A 17,172-nucleotide genomic window follows, 5' to 3' on the forward strand; every position below is an offset into this window, starting at 1 on the left:
AGTAGGAGAGATGGCCAGAGAGCGTTATTGGATCACGTGTTAATTGTCAGGCGCGCGAAAGAGAGATTTTTGGATGTTAATGTGCTGAGAGGTGCAACTGGAGGGATGTCTGATCATTATCTTGTGGAGGCTAAGGTGAAGATTTGTATGGGTTTCCAGAAAAGAAGAGTGAATGTTGGGGTGAAGAGGGTGGTGAGAGTAAGTGAGCTTGGAAGGAGACTTGTGTGAGGAAGTACCAGGAGAGACTGAGTACAGAATGGAAAAAGGTGAGAACAATGGAAGTAAGGGGAGTGGGGGAGGAATGGGATGTATTTAGGGAATCAGTGATGGATTGTGCAAAAGATGCTTGTGGCATGAGAAGAGTGGGAGGTGGGTTGATTAGAAAGGGTAGTGAGTGGTGGGATGAAGAAGTAAGAGTATTAGTGAAAGAGAAGAGAGAGGCATTTGGATGATTTTTGCAGGGAAAAAATGCAATTGAGTGGGAGACGTATAAAAGAAAGAGACAGGAGGTCAAGAGAAAGGTGCAAGAGGTGAAAAAAAAGGGGCAAATGAGAGTTGGGGTGAGAGAGTATCATTAAATTTTAGGGAGAATAAAAAGATGTTCTGGAAGGAGGTAAATAAAGTGCGTAAGACAAGGGAGCAAATGGGAACTTCAGTGAAGGGCGCAAATGGGGAGGTAATAACAAGTAGTGGTGATGTGAGAAGGAGATGGAGTGAGTATTTTGAAGGTTTGTTGAATGTGTTTGATGATAGAGTGGCAGATATGGGGTGTTTTGGTCGAGGTGGTGTGCAAAGTGCGAGAGTTAGGGAAAATGATTTGGTAAACAGAGAAGAGGCAGTAAAAGCTTTGCGGAAGATGAAAGCCGGCAAGGCAGCAGGTTTGGATGGTATTGCAGTGGAATTTATTAAAAAAGGGGGTGACTGTATTGTTGACTGGTTGGTAAGGTTATTTAATGTATGTATGACTCATGGTGAGGTGCCTGAGGATTGGCGGAATGCGTGCATAGTGCCATTGTACAAAGGCAAAGGGGATATGAGTGAGTGCTCAAATTACAGAGGTATAAGTTTGTTGAGTATTCCTGGCAAATTGTATGGGAGGGTATTGATTGAGAGGGTGAAGGCATGTACAGAGCATCAGATTGGGGAAGAGCAGTGTGGTTTCAGAAGTGGTAGAGGATGTGTGGATCAGGTGTTTGCTTTGAAGAATGTATGTGAGAAATACTTAGAAAAGCAAATGGATTTGTATGTAGCATTTATGGATCTGGAGAAGGCATATGATAGAGTTGATAGAGATGCTCTGTGGAAGGTATTAAGAATATATGGTGTGGGAGGCAAGTTGTTAGAAGCAGTGAAAAGTTTTTATCGAGGATGTAAGGCATGTGTACGTGTAGGAAGAGAGGAAAGTGATTGGTTCTCAGTGAATGTAGGTTTGCGGCAGGGGTGTGTGATGTCTCCATGGTTGTTTAATTTGTTTATGGATGGGGTTGTTAGGGAGGTGAATGCAAGAGTTTTGGAAAGAGGGGCAAGGATGAAGTCTGTTGGGGATGAGAGAGCTTGGGAAGTGAGTCAGTTGTTGTTCGCTGATGATACAGCGCTGGTGGCTGATTCATGTGAGAAACTGCAGAAGCTGGTGACTGAGTTTGGTAAAGTGTGTGAAAGAAGAAAGCTGAGAGTAAATGTGAATAAGAGCAAGGTTATTAGGTACAGTAGGGTTGAGGGTCAAGTCAATTGGGAGGTAAGTTTGAATGGAGAAAAACTGGAGGAAGTGAAGAGTTTTAGATATCTGGGAGTGGATTTGGCAGTGGATGGAACCATGGAAGTAGAAATGAATGATAGGGTGGTGGAGGGGGCGAAAGTTCTGGGAGCGTTGAAGAATGTGTGGAAGTCGAGAACATTATCTTGGAAAGCAAAAATGGGTATGTTTGAAGAAATAGTGGTTTCAAGAATGATATATGGTTGCGAAGCCTGAGGGTGAGAAGGTGTCACAATCTCATGAGAGGAATTTAGAAAGTGGAAGAAAATAAAATTTGTAGAATTTAGGAGAGCAATAGGTGAAACAGAGGACAAGTGTGGTAATAAGGAGACAGACTTTGAGCCACATAACATTTTTGGAGTTTTGGAATTTGGAGACTCAAGGTCCTTGAGACGTGCAACAGGTGTGCTTATGATGGATTAAGAACAAACACCACCTTAGAACTGGAATCGTGAGGGGTTATACTTATCCATGAAAAAGAGACTAATGAGAACATCATTACATGACTGTATCTCAAAGAGAAGTAAGATATTAGGAAAGGTAATAGACAGATGGTGTTCAAATGAGAAGTTACTAAAGAGACCACAAATGTTGGTACAACGAATAGGAAGAGAGACAGGTCTCACACAGAGGGAAAGGTTGTGGGAGGGGCTGGTACTACTATGGCCTGAGCTCTCCCTCTCATTGGCAGTAAAGTCAGGCAGAAACCCAGACATTTTTAGCAGCCCATGATGCTGGGGACTAGGGGGCCATAGATTTGATGGACTCTGTCATGATGATACTTTTAAATGTTTGAGTGGACAGGAATTGGCAAAAGTGCTTATGTGAAAAAACATAATATAATGAGCAAGGTTTGATTAGGTATGTTGTGCTTGTAAATGAAGATGGTAGGACTAGCCCAGTAGTCCATTTTGATGGGACAGAAAGTAAGACCAGGAATCCTGATATGGAGAGTGTAAGATGGTTTTGGGCACCACTTTAACACTCCTCAGTCAGGATGGTACTACCATCCTGGGCAGCTGTTGTCAGCAACCTTCTACTTTGGTCATTACAGTTTGTGTATATTTCATCAATGCTGCATTTAGAGGAAGGATACAAATCTGTGAGTATAGGATGCTTCAGCTTGAAGTAGATATAAGCTTCTTTCGACATGGAGGCTGGTGACTGGTTATGGAATTGTTTAGGTGGGAAAGGTGTAGAGGTATTGTTGTAAAGAACTGAATGTTTTACATAATGGAATGCAATACTAATACTATATATATCAATAATTATGAATATTCTTCTCAATGTATATTTTCATTATCACTTTTCTTAAAATAGCAGTTACGAAAATAATGGACAATTATACAAACCTTCTTATGAAATGAGTATGCACAAGCCATTTTCACAAAATAACTACTAAACACAAAATACAATAACTACCTTGATTATATATTCTAGTAGCAACAACATCAAAAGGGCTCATGCAGGATGATATAACCAGTCCACTTGTCATTGCTCCAAGAAAGGTGCTCTGCCAACTGTCTCGAGAGTACAGCTGCAAAGAGTATGTGCATAGTTACTGGGTAAGCTGAAAAGTGCAGAGACTGATGATACTAGACTGAATGAACTATTGAACAGCAGGGTTTCTCTTAACATTTTTGTGATAAGAGCAACAACAGTGATCTGGGTGGGAAGTAGGCAATCAACAAAAGTAAAAATGCTGTTAAAGTTTAACAATCATGAAACATCCATATTTCTTGAACTAATACAGGGATCTACATAAATTTCTCTGAATTCTAGCTTGAGACCTCAATCATGATGGTAAAGGAAAATTAAATTCAATAAAATCGTTTTAGGGAAAACTGCACATCATTGTATAAGTATGCATAAAGAAATTGCATATAAGACAAAAACACTATAATAATTCATGTAAACTATAAAATGAGGTATGAATTAAAAAATTTTAAGGAAAAATGAAAATATATCAAAATTTTAGTTCAAAAAGTTACGGCATAAGAAAATCACTAAATCATAATTGCATTTTCTGATATTCCTTATGGTTCTGTGTTTTTTCTTTTTTTAAACATGGGCTAAAAGAAGGCAAAATACCCATGTCAAAAACAGAAAAATATGATAAGGTGATCACAGACATGAAGTTACGAACATGTGTGTGCATGTGCCCACATGTTCGTGTATATAACGTGTGTGTCGTTGTGTATGGTGTTGTTGTTATTTCTTATCAGGACGAGGATTAAGGTCTCCCTCTCAGACTGGTTCGGATCTCACTTCCCACCGAGCATTAGGCTTAATAATTTTGTTTTGAAACCAGATGGCAATCAGTCCTCCAGCACCCGCACCCTTATCAGAGGCGTGAGATTAAGTTGTCAGTCAGCTACAGGGTATGTCATCCCGCACATTATCACCACTGTTGTAAACGAGAGAACAAAGGAGGTTGAACTCTAGGCAAAATGTGGGACGGACTTACGATCCTCCAACCAATCACAATTGGATCTTAGGCCCATAGCCAATCAAGGGTAACATTATAGTAACAGGGCGGACAAACGTTCTTACTTGTAATAAATACCCCTGACACCCGTTGAGCCTTGATTTCTCTCTCTCTAGCCCAGCGAGGTAAGTGGTGTTCCCCCTGTCACTAAGCCCGTTACCCGAGTGAAGTGTGCGATACAGACTCTACATTGTTTTGCCTCTGTCATAATTTTGAGTATCATAGAGTTGTAACGTGTCACAGAAGGGTCTAACTAAGTGTAATGTTATCGAAGAAATTGTCATAAAGGAAAGAGATCTCCTGGTTTGAAATCTTATCTGGAATGTTAAACTCATGTTCAGTGTTAAATTCATGCTCAATGTTAAACTCATGTTCAGTGTTACTGTAAATGATTCATGCCTGATTTATGTGCTTATTTTGTACACAGTGATTCTTTCATTATAAGTAGTTTTATTGCTGGTGTTTGATTTAATCCCATAACTAAGATAGTGTTATCCTGTGTTGTGCAACACAACAAATCTAACGTCGCTGCAAAGACAAGGATCAGTATATTATTTGTAACATATATATGTTATTGGCGACCTTGCTCAAATAAGTACTGAGCTTGTAACAATGATCTATAATCATCAATGATGTTATTCAAAGACAATATGATTAAGTCATTCTATAAAGACCTACACTACAAATAAACCTGTTTATATTGATATTGGGTTATCATTGAATAAACAAAATATTTGGGGTACTCAACAATTGGTTCACTGCAGAGACTAACATTGTACTGACCAGTCTTTAGGCTATCGAATTGGGCACTGGTCATAATAAATAATGGTGAAAATTCAAAGTTTCACTTTTAAAATTGGGATATATATATATTATCAACATTTCATATCTATTTCCCCCATTACAGGATCTTTAATATCAACACAAATGCTTTTGATGGATCAAAGCCATCAAATGTAATACAGGAGTCAGTCAGTCCTTAGTGGTTCAACTGAGATGTTAAGCTGCTAGTTCAAGATATCTTTATAATGAAGTAACTTGACTTGCAGTTCATCTGGGTATTCCTTAGTCATTCACCTAAGTCCTAGTCATATAGCTTCCTATGGTCTGAGTGGAGTCCTGATACTTGCATTGTGGTGAGTTGGCTCAGCTGTAATGTCACAACATGGCTTGGAACTTGGTGAAGTGATTCTTAACCCTACTGGCAGTGACACTCATGACCTTGTTTGCTGTTGCCTTTTTCCCCTCTCTTGTCTGAGATGGAAGTTGCAGCCAACATATGCTACCTGAGCACTTTCTCAACATGTCCTTTGTTGAGCTTATGAAAAGCACAAAACCTTTTACAGACCCACTGCAAATCACTGTCTTACTGCACACTGCAAACTATGTTGATCTACTGCTGATCTTTTCCGACATCCATGTTTGTTTGATTACCAAAATATTAACAAGTCTTTATATCTAGTCATTCCGGAGCTTAAAGTCACCAATTGCTAAAAATGCTTAAAACTTTCAACTGTAACAAGCCCCGTAAACTAAATGCAGAAACCATCCCTACATGGTTGGCCAACACCAAATGGTGCAGTTCCTTGTTGATGAAATTGCTCAAGAAATAGCTTTGTTTTGTTTCATTTGCTACTGTTTCCCTTCACTGTATCTCCCTCCTTCTACTTATGTATGCACAGGAACGACCAAGCTAATCCTTATCACTGGTGTCACTCATGGCACACGACACACAACATGATGGATCGCTCTGGAACTTTGAATCATACTGATGTGGTATATGAGTACCAATGCAATATTGGGGACTGTCAGCCTCACCACATAAACTACATTGGACATACAATCTGAACCCTGAGCAGCTGCCTCTTGCTCCACTTACAAGACAGTGGAATCAAACATCATGAATGAAAAAATGGAAGGAGACTAATGAGAAAGATTATAGTGAATAACACCAAAATCATTATGAGTTGCAGTGATTGGAGGAGACTACAGATATCAGAAGTCATTCACATTAAAGAGAAAGCACCTGTCGTCAACATCAAGACAAACATGACCACTGCCATGCAGCTCTTTGATGGCCCACCAATAGGCTGTAGACAGAAGGGACACGTCACTGACCCATCACAGGCTACCGAGTCCGCCATCCCAGTACAGCAGGAACACATTCCCGGGTTATGAAGGTCAGAGAATCAGACGAGCCCATCCTGACCTCAACTCTGCATCCAAACAGTAATGGTCTTACTTGACCTACTTGGTGCATTTAGTGATGGATTTTCTAAGTTACTACCTCGCGTAATATTGTTCTTCTGTGTTTTTCCTCAACTGTAAGTTTTTCTATATTTCTGTTTCAATATGCTGTACTTAGATTGTTGCTCACACTACCCTTCTTGATTTTGTCAATTGTTTCTTTTCTAGTGTTTTCCCTTGCTTTTATTTGCTATGTACTGTGTTTTTCTGAGTGTTTTTATACTTTGTTTGCATTTTCCATGTCACTTGCTAGTTTTGTGACAGTTTTTTCTACTTTTTGTAGGATCTTGATGATGACTCTATGTAGGAGAAAGCTTGAATGTAATAAATGAAGTATGGACAACAAGTGATTGAACACCCACCTAATGGTAGAAGAATACTGATAAAATCAGAGAACATAAGAAAGAAGATTATGAACTCTAAATAAGTTGTCATGTTCAATTCTATGTGCATATATATATCTTTTATTTCTAAACTTAATCGCTAATTTCCTGCATCAGCAAGGTAGTGCCAGGAAACAAACAAAGAATGGCTCATCCACTCATTTGCGCTACCTCGCAAACGCGGGAGACAGCGACAAAGTATAAAAAAAAAAAAAAAAAAAAAAAAAAATATATATATATGCCTTCCACAGAGCATCTCTATCAACTCTATCATATGCCTTCTCCAGATCTATAAATGCTACATACAAATCCATTTGCTTTTCTAAGTATTTCTCACATACATTCTTCAAAGCAAACACCTGATCCACACATCCTCTACCACTTCTGAAACCACACTGCTCCTCCCCAATCTGATGCTCTGCACATGCCTTCACCCTCTCAATCAATAACCTCCCTTATAATTTACCAGGAATACTAAACAAACTTATACCTCTGTAATTTGAGCACTCACTCTTATCCCCTTTGCCTTTGTACAATGGCACTATGCAAGCATTCTGCCAATCCTCAGGCACCTCACCATGAATCATACATACATTAAATAACCTTACCAACCAGTCAACACTAGTCATCCCCTTTTTTAATAAATTCCACTGCAATTCCATCCAAACCCGCTGCCTTGCCGGATTTCATCTTCTGCAAAGCTTTTACTACCTCTTCTCTGTTTACCAAATCATTTTCCCTAACCCTCTCACTTTGCACACCACCTCGACCAAAACACCCTATATCTGCCACTCTATCATCAAACACATTTAACAAACCTTCAAAATACTCACTCCATCTTCTCACATCACCACTACTTGTTATCACCTCACAATTAGCCCCCTTCACTGATGTTCCCATTTGTTCCCTTGTCTAACGCACTTTATTTACCTCCTTCCAAAACATCTTTTTTTTCTTTTTTTTGCTTTGTCGCTGTCTCCCGCGTTTGCGAGGTAGCGCAAGGAAACAGACGAAAGAAATGGCCCAACTCCCCCCCCATACACATGTATATACATACGTCCACACACGCAAATATACATACCTACACAGCTTTCCATGGTTTACCCCAGACGCTTCACATGCCCTGCTTCAATCCACTGACAGCACGTCAACCCCGGTATACCACATCGCTCCAATTCACTCTATTCCTTGCCCTCCTTTCACCCTCCTGCATGTTCAGGCCCCGATCACACAAAATCTTTTTCACTCCATCTTTCCACCTCCAATTTGGTCTCCCTCTTCTCCTCGTTCCCTCCACCTCCGACACATATATCCTCTTGGTCAATCTTTCCTCACTCATTCTCTCCATGTGACCAAACCACTTCAAAACACCCTCTTCTGCTCTCTCAACCACGCTCTTTTTATTTCCACACATCTCTCTTACCCTTACGTTACTTACTCGATCAAACCACCTCACACCACACATTGTCCTCAAACATCTCATTTCCAGCACATCCATCCTCCTGCACACAACTCTATCCATAGTCCACGCCTCGCAACCATACAACATTGTTGGAACCACTATTCCTTCAAACATACCCATTTTTGCTTTCCGAGATAATGTTCTCGACTTCCACACATTCTTCAAGGCTCCCAGAATTTTCGCCCCCTCCCCCACCCTATGATCCACTTCCGCTTCCATGGTTCCATCCGCTGCCAGATCCACTCCCAGATATCTAAAACACTTCACTTCCTCCAGTTTTTCTCCATTCAAACTCACCTCCCAATTGACTTGACCCTCAACCCTACTGTACCTAATAACCTTGCTCTTATTCACATTTACTCTTAACTTTCTTCTTTCACACACTTTACCAAACTCAGTCACCAGCTTCTGCAGTTTCTCACATGAATCAGCCACCAGCGCTGTATCATCAGCGAACAACAACTGACTCACTTCCCAAGCTCTCTCATCCCCAACAGACTTCATACTTGCCCCTCTTTCCAAAACTCTTGCATTCACCTCCCTAACAACCCCATCCATAAACAAATTAAACAACCATGGAGACATCACACACCCCTGCCGCAAACCTACATTCACTGAGAACCAATCACTTTCCTCTCTTCCTACACGTACACATGCCTTACATCCTCGATAAAAACTTTTCACTGCTTCTAACAACTTGCCTCCCACACCATATATTCTTAATACCTTCCACAGAGCATCTCTATCAACTCTATCATATGCCTTCTCCAGATCCATAAATGCTACATACAAATCCATTTGCTTTTCTAAGTATTTCTCACATACATTCTTCAAAGCAAACACTTGATCCACACATCCTCTACCACTTCTGAAACCACACTGCTCTTCCCCAATCTGATGCTCTGTACATGCCTTCACCCTCTCAATCAATACCCTCCCATATAATTTGCCAGGAATACTCAACAAACTTATACCTCTGTAATTTGAGCACTCACTCTTTTCCCCTTTGCCTTTGTACAATGGCACTATGCACGCATTCCGCCAATCCTCAGGCACCTCACCATGAGTCATACATACATTAAATAACCTTACCAACCAGTCAACAATACAGTCACCCCCTTTTTTAATAAATTCCACTGCAATACCATCCAAACCTGCTGCCTTGCCGGCTTTCATCTTCCGCAAAGCTTTTACTACCTCTTCTCTGTTTACCAAATCATTTTCCCTAACCCTCGCACTTTGCACACCACCTCGACCAAAACACCCTATATCTGCCACTCTATCATCAAACACATTTAATAAACCTTCAAAATACTCACTCCATCTCCTTCTCACATCACCACTACTTGTTATCACCTCCCCATTTGCGCCCTTCACTGAAGTTCCCATTTGCTCCCTTGTCTTACGCACTTTATTTACCTCCTTCCAGAACATCTTTTTATTCTCCCTAAAATTTAATGATACTCTCTCACCCCAACTCTCATTTGCCCTTTTTATTTCACCTCTTGCACCTTTCTCTTGACCTCCTGTCTCTTTCTTTTATACGTCTCCCACTCAATTTCATTTTTTCCCTGCAAAAATCGTCCAAATGCCTCTCTCTTCTCTTTCACTAATACTCTTACTTCTTCATCCCACCACTCACTACCCTTTCTAATCAACCCACCTCCCACTCTTCTCATACCACAAGCATCTTTTGCGCAATCCATCACTGATTCCCTAAATACATCCCATTCCTCCCCCACTCCCCTTACTTCCATTGTTCTCACCTTTTTCCATTCTGTACTCAGTCTCTCCTGGTACTTCCTCACACAAGTCTCCTTCCCAAGCTCACTTACTCTCACCACCCTCTTCACCCCAACATTCACTCTTCTTTTCTGAAAACCCATACAAATCTTCACCTTAGCCTCCACAAGATAATGATCAGACATCCCTCCAGTTGCACCTCTCAGCACATTAACATCCAAAAGTCTCTCTTCGCGCGCCTGTCAATTAACACGTAATCCAATAACGCTCTCTGGCCATCTCTCCTACTTACATAAGTATACTTATGTATATCTCGCTTTTTAAACCAGGTATTCCCAATCATCAGTCCTTTTTCAGCACATAAATCTACAAGCTCTTCACCATTTCCATTTACAACACTGAACACCCCATGTATACCAATTATTCCCTCAACTGCCACATTACTCACCTTTGCATCTTTTTATTCTCCCTAACTAATTCTCCCAACTCTCATTTGCCCTCTTTTTCACCTCTTGCACCTTTCTCTTGACCTCCTGCCTCTTTCTTTTATACATTTCCACTCATTTGCATTATTTCCCAGCATAAATCGTCCAAATGCCTCTCTCTTCTCTTTCACTAATAATCTTACTTCTTCATCCCACCACTCACTACCTTTTCTAATCAACCCACCTACCACGCTTCTCATGCCACAAGCATCTTTTGCGCAAGCCATCACTGCTTCCTTAAATACATCCCATTCCTCCCCCACTCCCCTTACCTCCTTTGTTCTCACCTTTTTCCATTCTGTATTCAGTCTCTCCTGGTACTTCCTCACACAAGTCTCCTTCCCAAGCTCACTTACTCTCACCACTCTCTTCACCCCAACATTCTCTCTTCTTTTCTGAAAACCTCTACAAATCTTCACCTTCCCCTCCACAAGATAATGATCAGACATCCCTCCAGTTGCACCTATCAGCACATTAACATCCAAAAGTCTCTCTTTCGCGCGCCTATCAATTAACACAAAATCCAATAACACTCTCTGGCCATCTCTCCTACTTAAATACGTACACTTATGTATATCTCTCTTTATAAACCAGGTATTCCCAATCACCAGTCCTTTTTCAGCACATAAATCTACAAGCTCTTCACCATTTCCATTTACAACACTGAACACCCCATGTCTACCAATTATTCCCTCAACTGCCACATTACTCACCTTTGCATTCAAATCACCCAGGAAGGTATCAAGAATATATGGTGTGGGAGGCAAGTTGTTAGAAGCAGTGAAAAGTTTTTATCGAGGATGTAAGGCATGTGTATCTGTAGGAAGAGAGGAAAGTGATTGGTTCTCAGTGAATGTAAGGTTTGCGGTAGGGGTGTGTGATGTCTCCATGGTTGTTTAATTTGTTTATGGATGGGGTTGTTAGGGAGGTGAATGCAAGAGTTTTGGAAAGAGGGGCAAGTATGCAGTCTGTTGTGGATGAGAGCTTGGGAAGTGAGTCAGTTGTTGTTCGCTGATGATACAGCGCTGGTGGCTGATTCATGTAAGAAACTGCAGAAGCTGGTGACTGAGTTTGGTAAAGTGTGTGAAAGAAGAAAGTTGAGAGTAAATGTGAATAAGAGTAAGGTTGTTAGGTACAGTAGGGTTGAGGGTCAAGTCAATTGGGAGGTGAGTTTGAATGGAGAGAAACTGGAGGAAGTGAAGTGTTTTAGATATCTGGGAGTGGATCTGGCAGCGGATGGAACCATGGAAGCGGAATTGGATCGTAGGGTGGGGGAGGGGGCGAAAATCCTGGGGGTCTTGAAGAATGTGTGGAAGTCGAGAACATTATCTCGGAAAGCAAAAATGGGTATGTTTGAAGGAATAGTGGTTCCAACAATGTTGTATGGTTGCGAGGCGTGGGCTATGGATAGAGTTGTGCGCAGGAGGATGGATGTGCTGGAAATGAGATGTTTGAGGACAATGTGTGGTGTGAGGTGGTTTGATCGAGTGAGTAACGTAAGGGTAAGAGAGATGTGTGGAAATAAAAAGAGCGTGGTTGAGAGAGCAGAAGAGGGTGTTTTGAAGTGGTTTGGGCACATGGAGAGGATGAGTGAGGAAAGATTGACCAAGAGGATATATGTGTCGGAGGTGGAGGGAACAAGGAGAAGAGGGAGACCAAATTGGAGGTGGAAAGATGGAGTGAAAAAGATTTTGTGTGATCGGGGCCTGAACATGCAGGAGGGTGAAAGGAGGGCAAGGAATAGAGTGAATTGGAGCGATGTGGTATACCGGGGTTGACGTGCTGTCAGTGGATTGAAGCTGGGCATGTGAAGCGTCTGGGGTAAACCATGGAAAGTTGTGTAGGTATGTATATTTGCGTGTGTGGACGTATGTATATACATGTGTATGGGGGGGGAGTTGGGCCATTTCTTTCGTCTGTTTCCTTGCGCTACCTCGCAAACGCGGGAGACAGCGACAAAGTATAATAAAAATAAAAAAAAATATATATATATTCTTTTTTTTTTGCTTTGCCGCTGTCTCCCGCGTTTGCGAGGTAGCGCAAGGAAACAGACGAAAGAAATGGCCCAACCCACCCCCATACACATGTATATACATACGTCCACACACGCAAATATACATACCTACACAGCTTTCCATGGTTTACCCCAGACGCTTCACATGCCCTGATTCAATCCACTGACAGCACGTCAACCCCGGTATACCACATCGATCCAATTCACTCTATTCTTTGCCCTCCTTTCACCCTTCTGCATGTTCAGGCCCCGATCACACAAAATCTTTTTCACTCCATCTTTCCACCTCCAATTTGGTCTCCCACTTCTCCTCGTTCCATCCACCTCCGACACATATATCCTCTTGGTCAATCTTTCCTCACTCATTCTCTCCATGTGCCCAAACCATTTCAAAACACCCTCTTCTGCTCTCTCAACCATGCTCTTTTTATTTCCACACATCTCTCTTACCCTTACGTTACTTACTCGATCAAACCACCTCACACCACACATTGTCCTCAAACATCTCATTTCCAGCACATCTATCCTCCTGCGCACAACTCTATCCGTAGCCCACGCCTCACAACCATACAACATTGTTGGAACCACTATTCCTTCAAACATACCCATTTTTGCTCTCCGAGATAATGTTCTCGACTTCCACACATTCTTCAAGGCTCCCAGGATTTTCGCCCCCTCCCCCACCCTATGATCCACTTCCGCTTCCATGGTTCCATCCGCTGCCAGATCCACTCCCAGATATCTAAAACACTTTACTTCCTCCAGTTTTTCTCCATTCAAACTTACCTCCCAATTGACTTGACCCTCAACCCTACTGTACCTAATAACCTTGCTCTTATTCACATTTACTCTTAACTTTCTTCTTTCACACACTTTACCAAACTCAGTCACCAGCTTCTGCAGTTTCTCACATGAATCAGCCACCAGCGCTGTATCATCAGCGAACAACAACTGACTCACTTCCCAAGCTCCCTCATCCACAACAGACTTCCTACTTGCCCCTCTTTCCAAAACTCTTGCATTCACCTCCCTAACAACCCCATCCATAAACAAATTAAACAACCATGGAGACATCACACACCCCTGCCGCAAACCTACATTCACTGAGAACCAATCACTTTCCTCTCTTCCTACACGTACACATGCCTTACATCCTCGATAAAAACTTTTCACTGCTTCTAACAACTTGCCTCCCATACCATATATTCTTAATACCTTCCACAGAGCATCTCTATCAACTCTATCATATGCCTTCTCCAGATCCATAAATGCTACATACAAATCCATTTGCTTTTCTAAGTATTTCTCACATACATTCTTCAAAGCAAACACCTGATCCACACATCCTCTACCACTTCTGAAACCACATATATATATATATATATATATATATATATATATATATATATATATATATATATATATATATATATACATATGAAAAATGTAAGAAATAATTTAGAAATGAAAAATGAATGTCACATAATGGTTCAACCTCTGGCTATGGAAAAGGGAAATGTATAATTCATTTACACAAACGTCAATAGTAGTTTTCATCAATTTAACCACTGTATCATACTGCCTAGTCCACTTCTCTTATCATGAAACAGGAATATTGGCTTATGATGTTTCTCAATTGTCTTCATTACACAAAGTACAACCATATCTTGGATACATGAGGGTAGATAGTTGGTCATCTGCCATAATAAAGCCTTGACAGACCAAAAATTTATCTGGACCTCAACTTTTCCAGTACATTTATGAAAAACACCTTTTTGCTTTCCATCTCTATCACTTTGAAAAAAACTCCCTTTGTTCACATTTCAATGAAAGAATAAGCTTCAATGTCTAAGCTACATTTTTTTCCAATTTCACTATTTTCTTGTCAGAGCACCATGTATGAAAACTATCACTCCAGTAACACAACTATAAACATTTACTTCCCCTTTAAAAAAGTTCTGGGGAAGTCTGTCTCGATACACTGCGGGTCACTCTACCACCTGGCGAGGTTTGTGTTGCAATGGTTCTTAATTCACAAACGTAGTAGCATCACTGGTGGGCGGAAGAACATTCTTGTAACCAAAGCGAGGATCACAGTCCGTGCAACTACTTGTACCACCACGTCCAAGTATGTTCACCCGAAGCGGTTCCGTGCACCTTGATCCTACACAACTGCTTCTTTGACGCAGTAAGAGTGGTCGATGTCCAAGATGGGATGGGACACGGGACATTCACAGATGTTCCTGTTGCACTCGCTGTCGCTTCTCCATCCTCACCATATTCACACTCCTTCCACATAACTAGCCACCTTCTCTCTCTCTCTCTCTAATTTCCGTCAACCAGATACAGTCGCTGTGGCCCGGAGCACCACAGGGATAAAGTCACCGTCTGTCTCCCGTACAACGTGTTGTTCCTCTTGCTGTCTCCGTCATCGGGAAACGTGTGTGACGAGGCTCAACGATGAATATTTATTTTTCAAAGGAGTCAATTCCCACGCCAAAGCAGACTCCATCAGCCGTACGATGATCAGTATGTATGCACTTCCTTTGCTGCACTGATGTATACGAGTTTTCTTACTCATAAGCCTCTGTAATTTCTCAATACAACAATGTCTTAGTATTTACCATGTATGTACATATACAGTTGCATATTTACTTCACCAAACCAAAATATTGATTTGTTCCAGTCACTATCATGTTCTTCATATCACTGTCAGCATAAAGTAGTCGTCCACTTCCTTAGAATTCTCCTCTTAGGTTTATTCCAGAAAGATCTAGTTGACAAAGGTGAGGCAGCTTTGCTAGAAACTCAAGAGACCTGATACGTGAGTTGTATGCCAAACTTAGATTACACAGTGACTTTGACGTATGCAAGACAGACATCACTGCTTCATCATCTAGGCCACACATCTCCTACTCCAAGCACTCTGTTCCATTACCAGCAAGAAGTTTAATCACAGGAACAACACAGTAGATGGGGGTAGATACAATGCGAACCCTCCGAAACCTGATGACCAGTCCAGCACCATGCTGACAACTCAGCTTGCAGATAACATTAAGAGAGTCAAAAACTTCAAATGCTTCACCATCTAATTTTGCATCCATTACTATCTCATTTTTAACATGATGTGGTCGACAGCTTGGGTTGTGAGCTAGTGTGACATATTTTTTCAGCAAGGATAGGTCAATCAAGCCTGACCCCTGCGGGTAGTAGCCAGAAATATCCAATCTGCAAAATGGTGCTTTCGTTTCTGGATTTTTTCTTGACTTACTTTTGATGAATGTATGAGGTATGAGTTGCAAGATGTCAACAAAAAACATATTAAGCCTTTCTCGCACTACTTGGAGAGTCATTCTATTCGGCTTTATTGTGGGAGATGGTGAGGGTGGCACAAGGTCTCGTAGGACCATGGTCTCATGTGGCCAGTTGATAACAAAAGCACCTAAAGATGTTGATGCTGCCATATGTTTCTTCTTTATGTTCAGACTGTCATAAAAGCTCTTCTGTATGATAGCCTGAAAAAGTGCAGGATAAAATCTCTGAGGAGTGATTGGCAAGATCTGTTGGGCTGTGTCCATGTCCTGCATAATCTTGCACGCACTGAGGAACTCCAGCCTCAGGAAATGTGTACGTGTAGGAAGAGAGGAAAGTGATTGGTTCTCAGTGAATGTAGGTTTGCGGCAAGAGTGTGTGATGCCTCCATGGTTGTTTAATTTGTTTATGGTTGGGGTTGTTAGGGAGGTGAATGCAAGAGTTTTGGAAAGAGGGGCAAGTATGAAGTCTGTTGTGGATGAGAGAGCTTGGGAAGTGAGTCAGTTGTTGTTCACTGATGATACAGCGCTGGTGGCTGATTCATGTGAGAAAATGCATAAGCTGGTGATTGAGTTTGGTAAAGTGTCTGAAAGAAGAAAGTTAAGAGTAAATGTGAATAAGAGCAAGGTTATCAGGTACAGTAGGGTTGAGGGTCAAGTCAGTTGGCAGGTAAGTTTGAATGAAGAAAAACTGGAGGAAGTAAAGTGTTTTAGATATCTGGGAGTGGATCTGGCAGCGGATGGAACCATGGAAGCGGAAGTGAATCATAGGGTGGGGGAGGGGGCGAAAATCCTGGGAGCCTTGAAGAATGTGTGGAAGTCGATAACATTATCTCGGAAAGCAAAAATGGGTATGTTTGAAGGAATAGTGGTTCCAACAATGTTGGATGGTTGTGAGGCGTGGGCTATGGATAGAGTTGTGCGCAGGAGGGTGGATGTGCTGGAAATGAGATGTTTGAGGACAATGTGTGGTGTGAGGTGGTTTGATCGAGTAAGTAATGTAAGGGTAAGAGAGATGTGTGGAAATAAAAAGAGTGTGGTTGAGAGAGCAGAAGAGGGTGTTCTGAAATGGTTTGGGCACATGGAGAGAATGAGTGAGGAAAGATCGACCAAGAGGATACATGTATCGGAGGTGGAGGGAACGAGGAGAAGTGAGAGACCAAATTGGAGGTGGAAAGATGGAGTGAAAAAGATTTTGAGTGATCGGGGCCTGAACATGCAGGAGGGTGAAAGGCGGGCAAGGAATAGAGTGAATTGGATCAATGTGGTATACCGGGGTTGACGTG

At 41.5% G+C, this 17,172-nt stretch overlaps 1 protein-coding gene across 4 annotated transcripts in view; it reads right to left on the reverse strand.

Moving 5' to 3' along the window:
• LOC139766866 (solute carrier family 25 member 35-like) overlaps window positions 1-17,172 on the reverse strand; it is a 97,943-nt gene that overhangs the window by 18,049 nt on the left and 62,722 nt on the right. For all 4 annotated transcript variants that reach the window (XM_071695873.1, XM_071695874.1, XM_071695871.1 and 1 more), the window contains exon 6: window positions 3,176-3,290. In XM_071695873.1, coding sequence (XP_071551974.1) covers window positions 3,176-3,290 — 115 coding nt within the window. The remainder of the gene's footprint in view (window positions 1-3,175; window positions 3,291-17,172) is intronic.

This window comes from Panulirus ornatus, chromosome 58 (assembly GCF_036320965.1).
Source record: "Panulirus ornatus isolate Po-2019 chromosome 58, ASM3632096v1, whole genome shotgun sequence".
In the NCBI taxonomy this organism is placed as follows: Eukaryota; Metazoa; Arthropoda; class Malacostraca; order Decapoda; family Palinuridae; genus Panulirus; species Panulirus ornatus.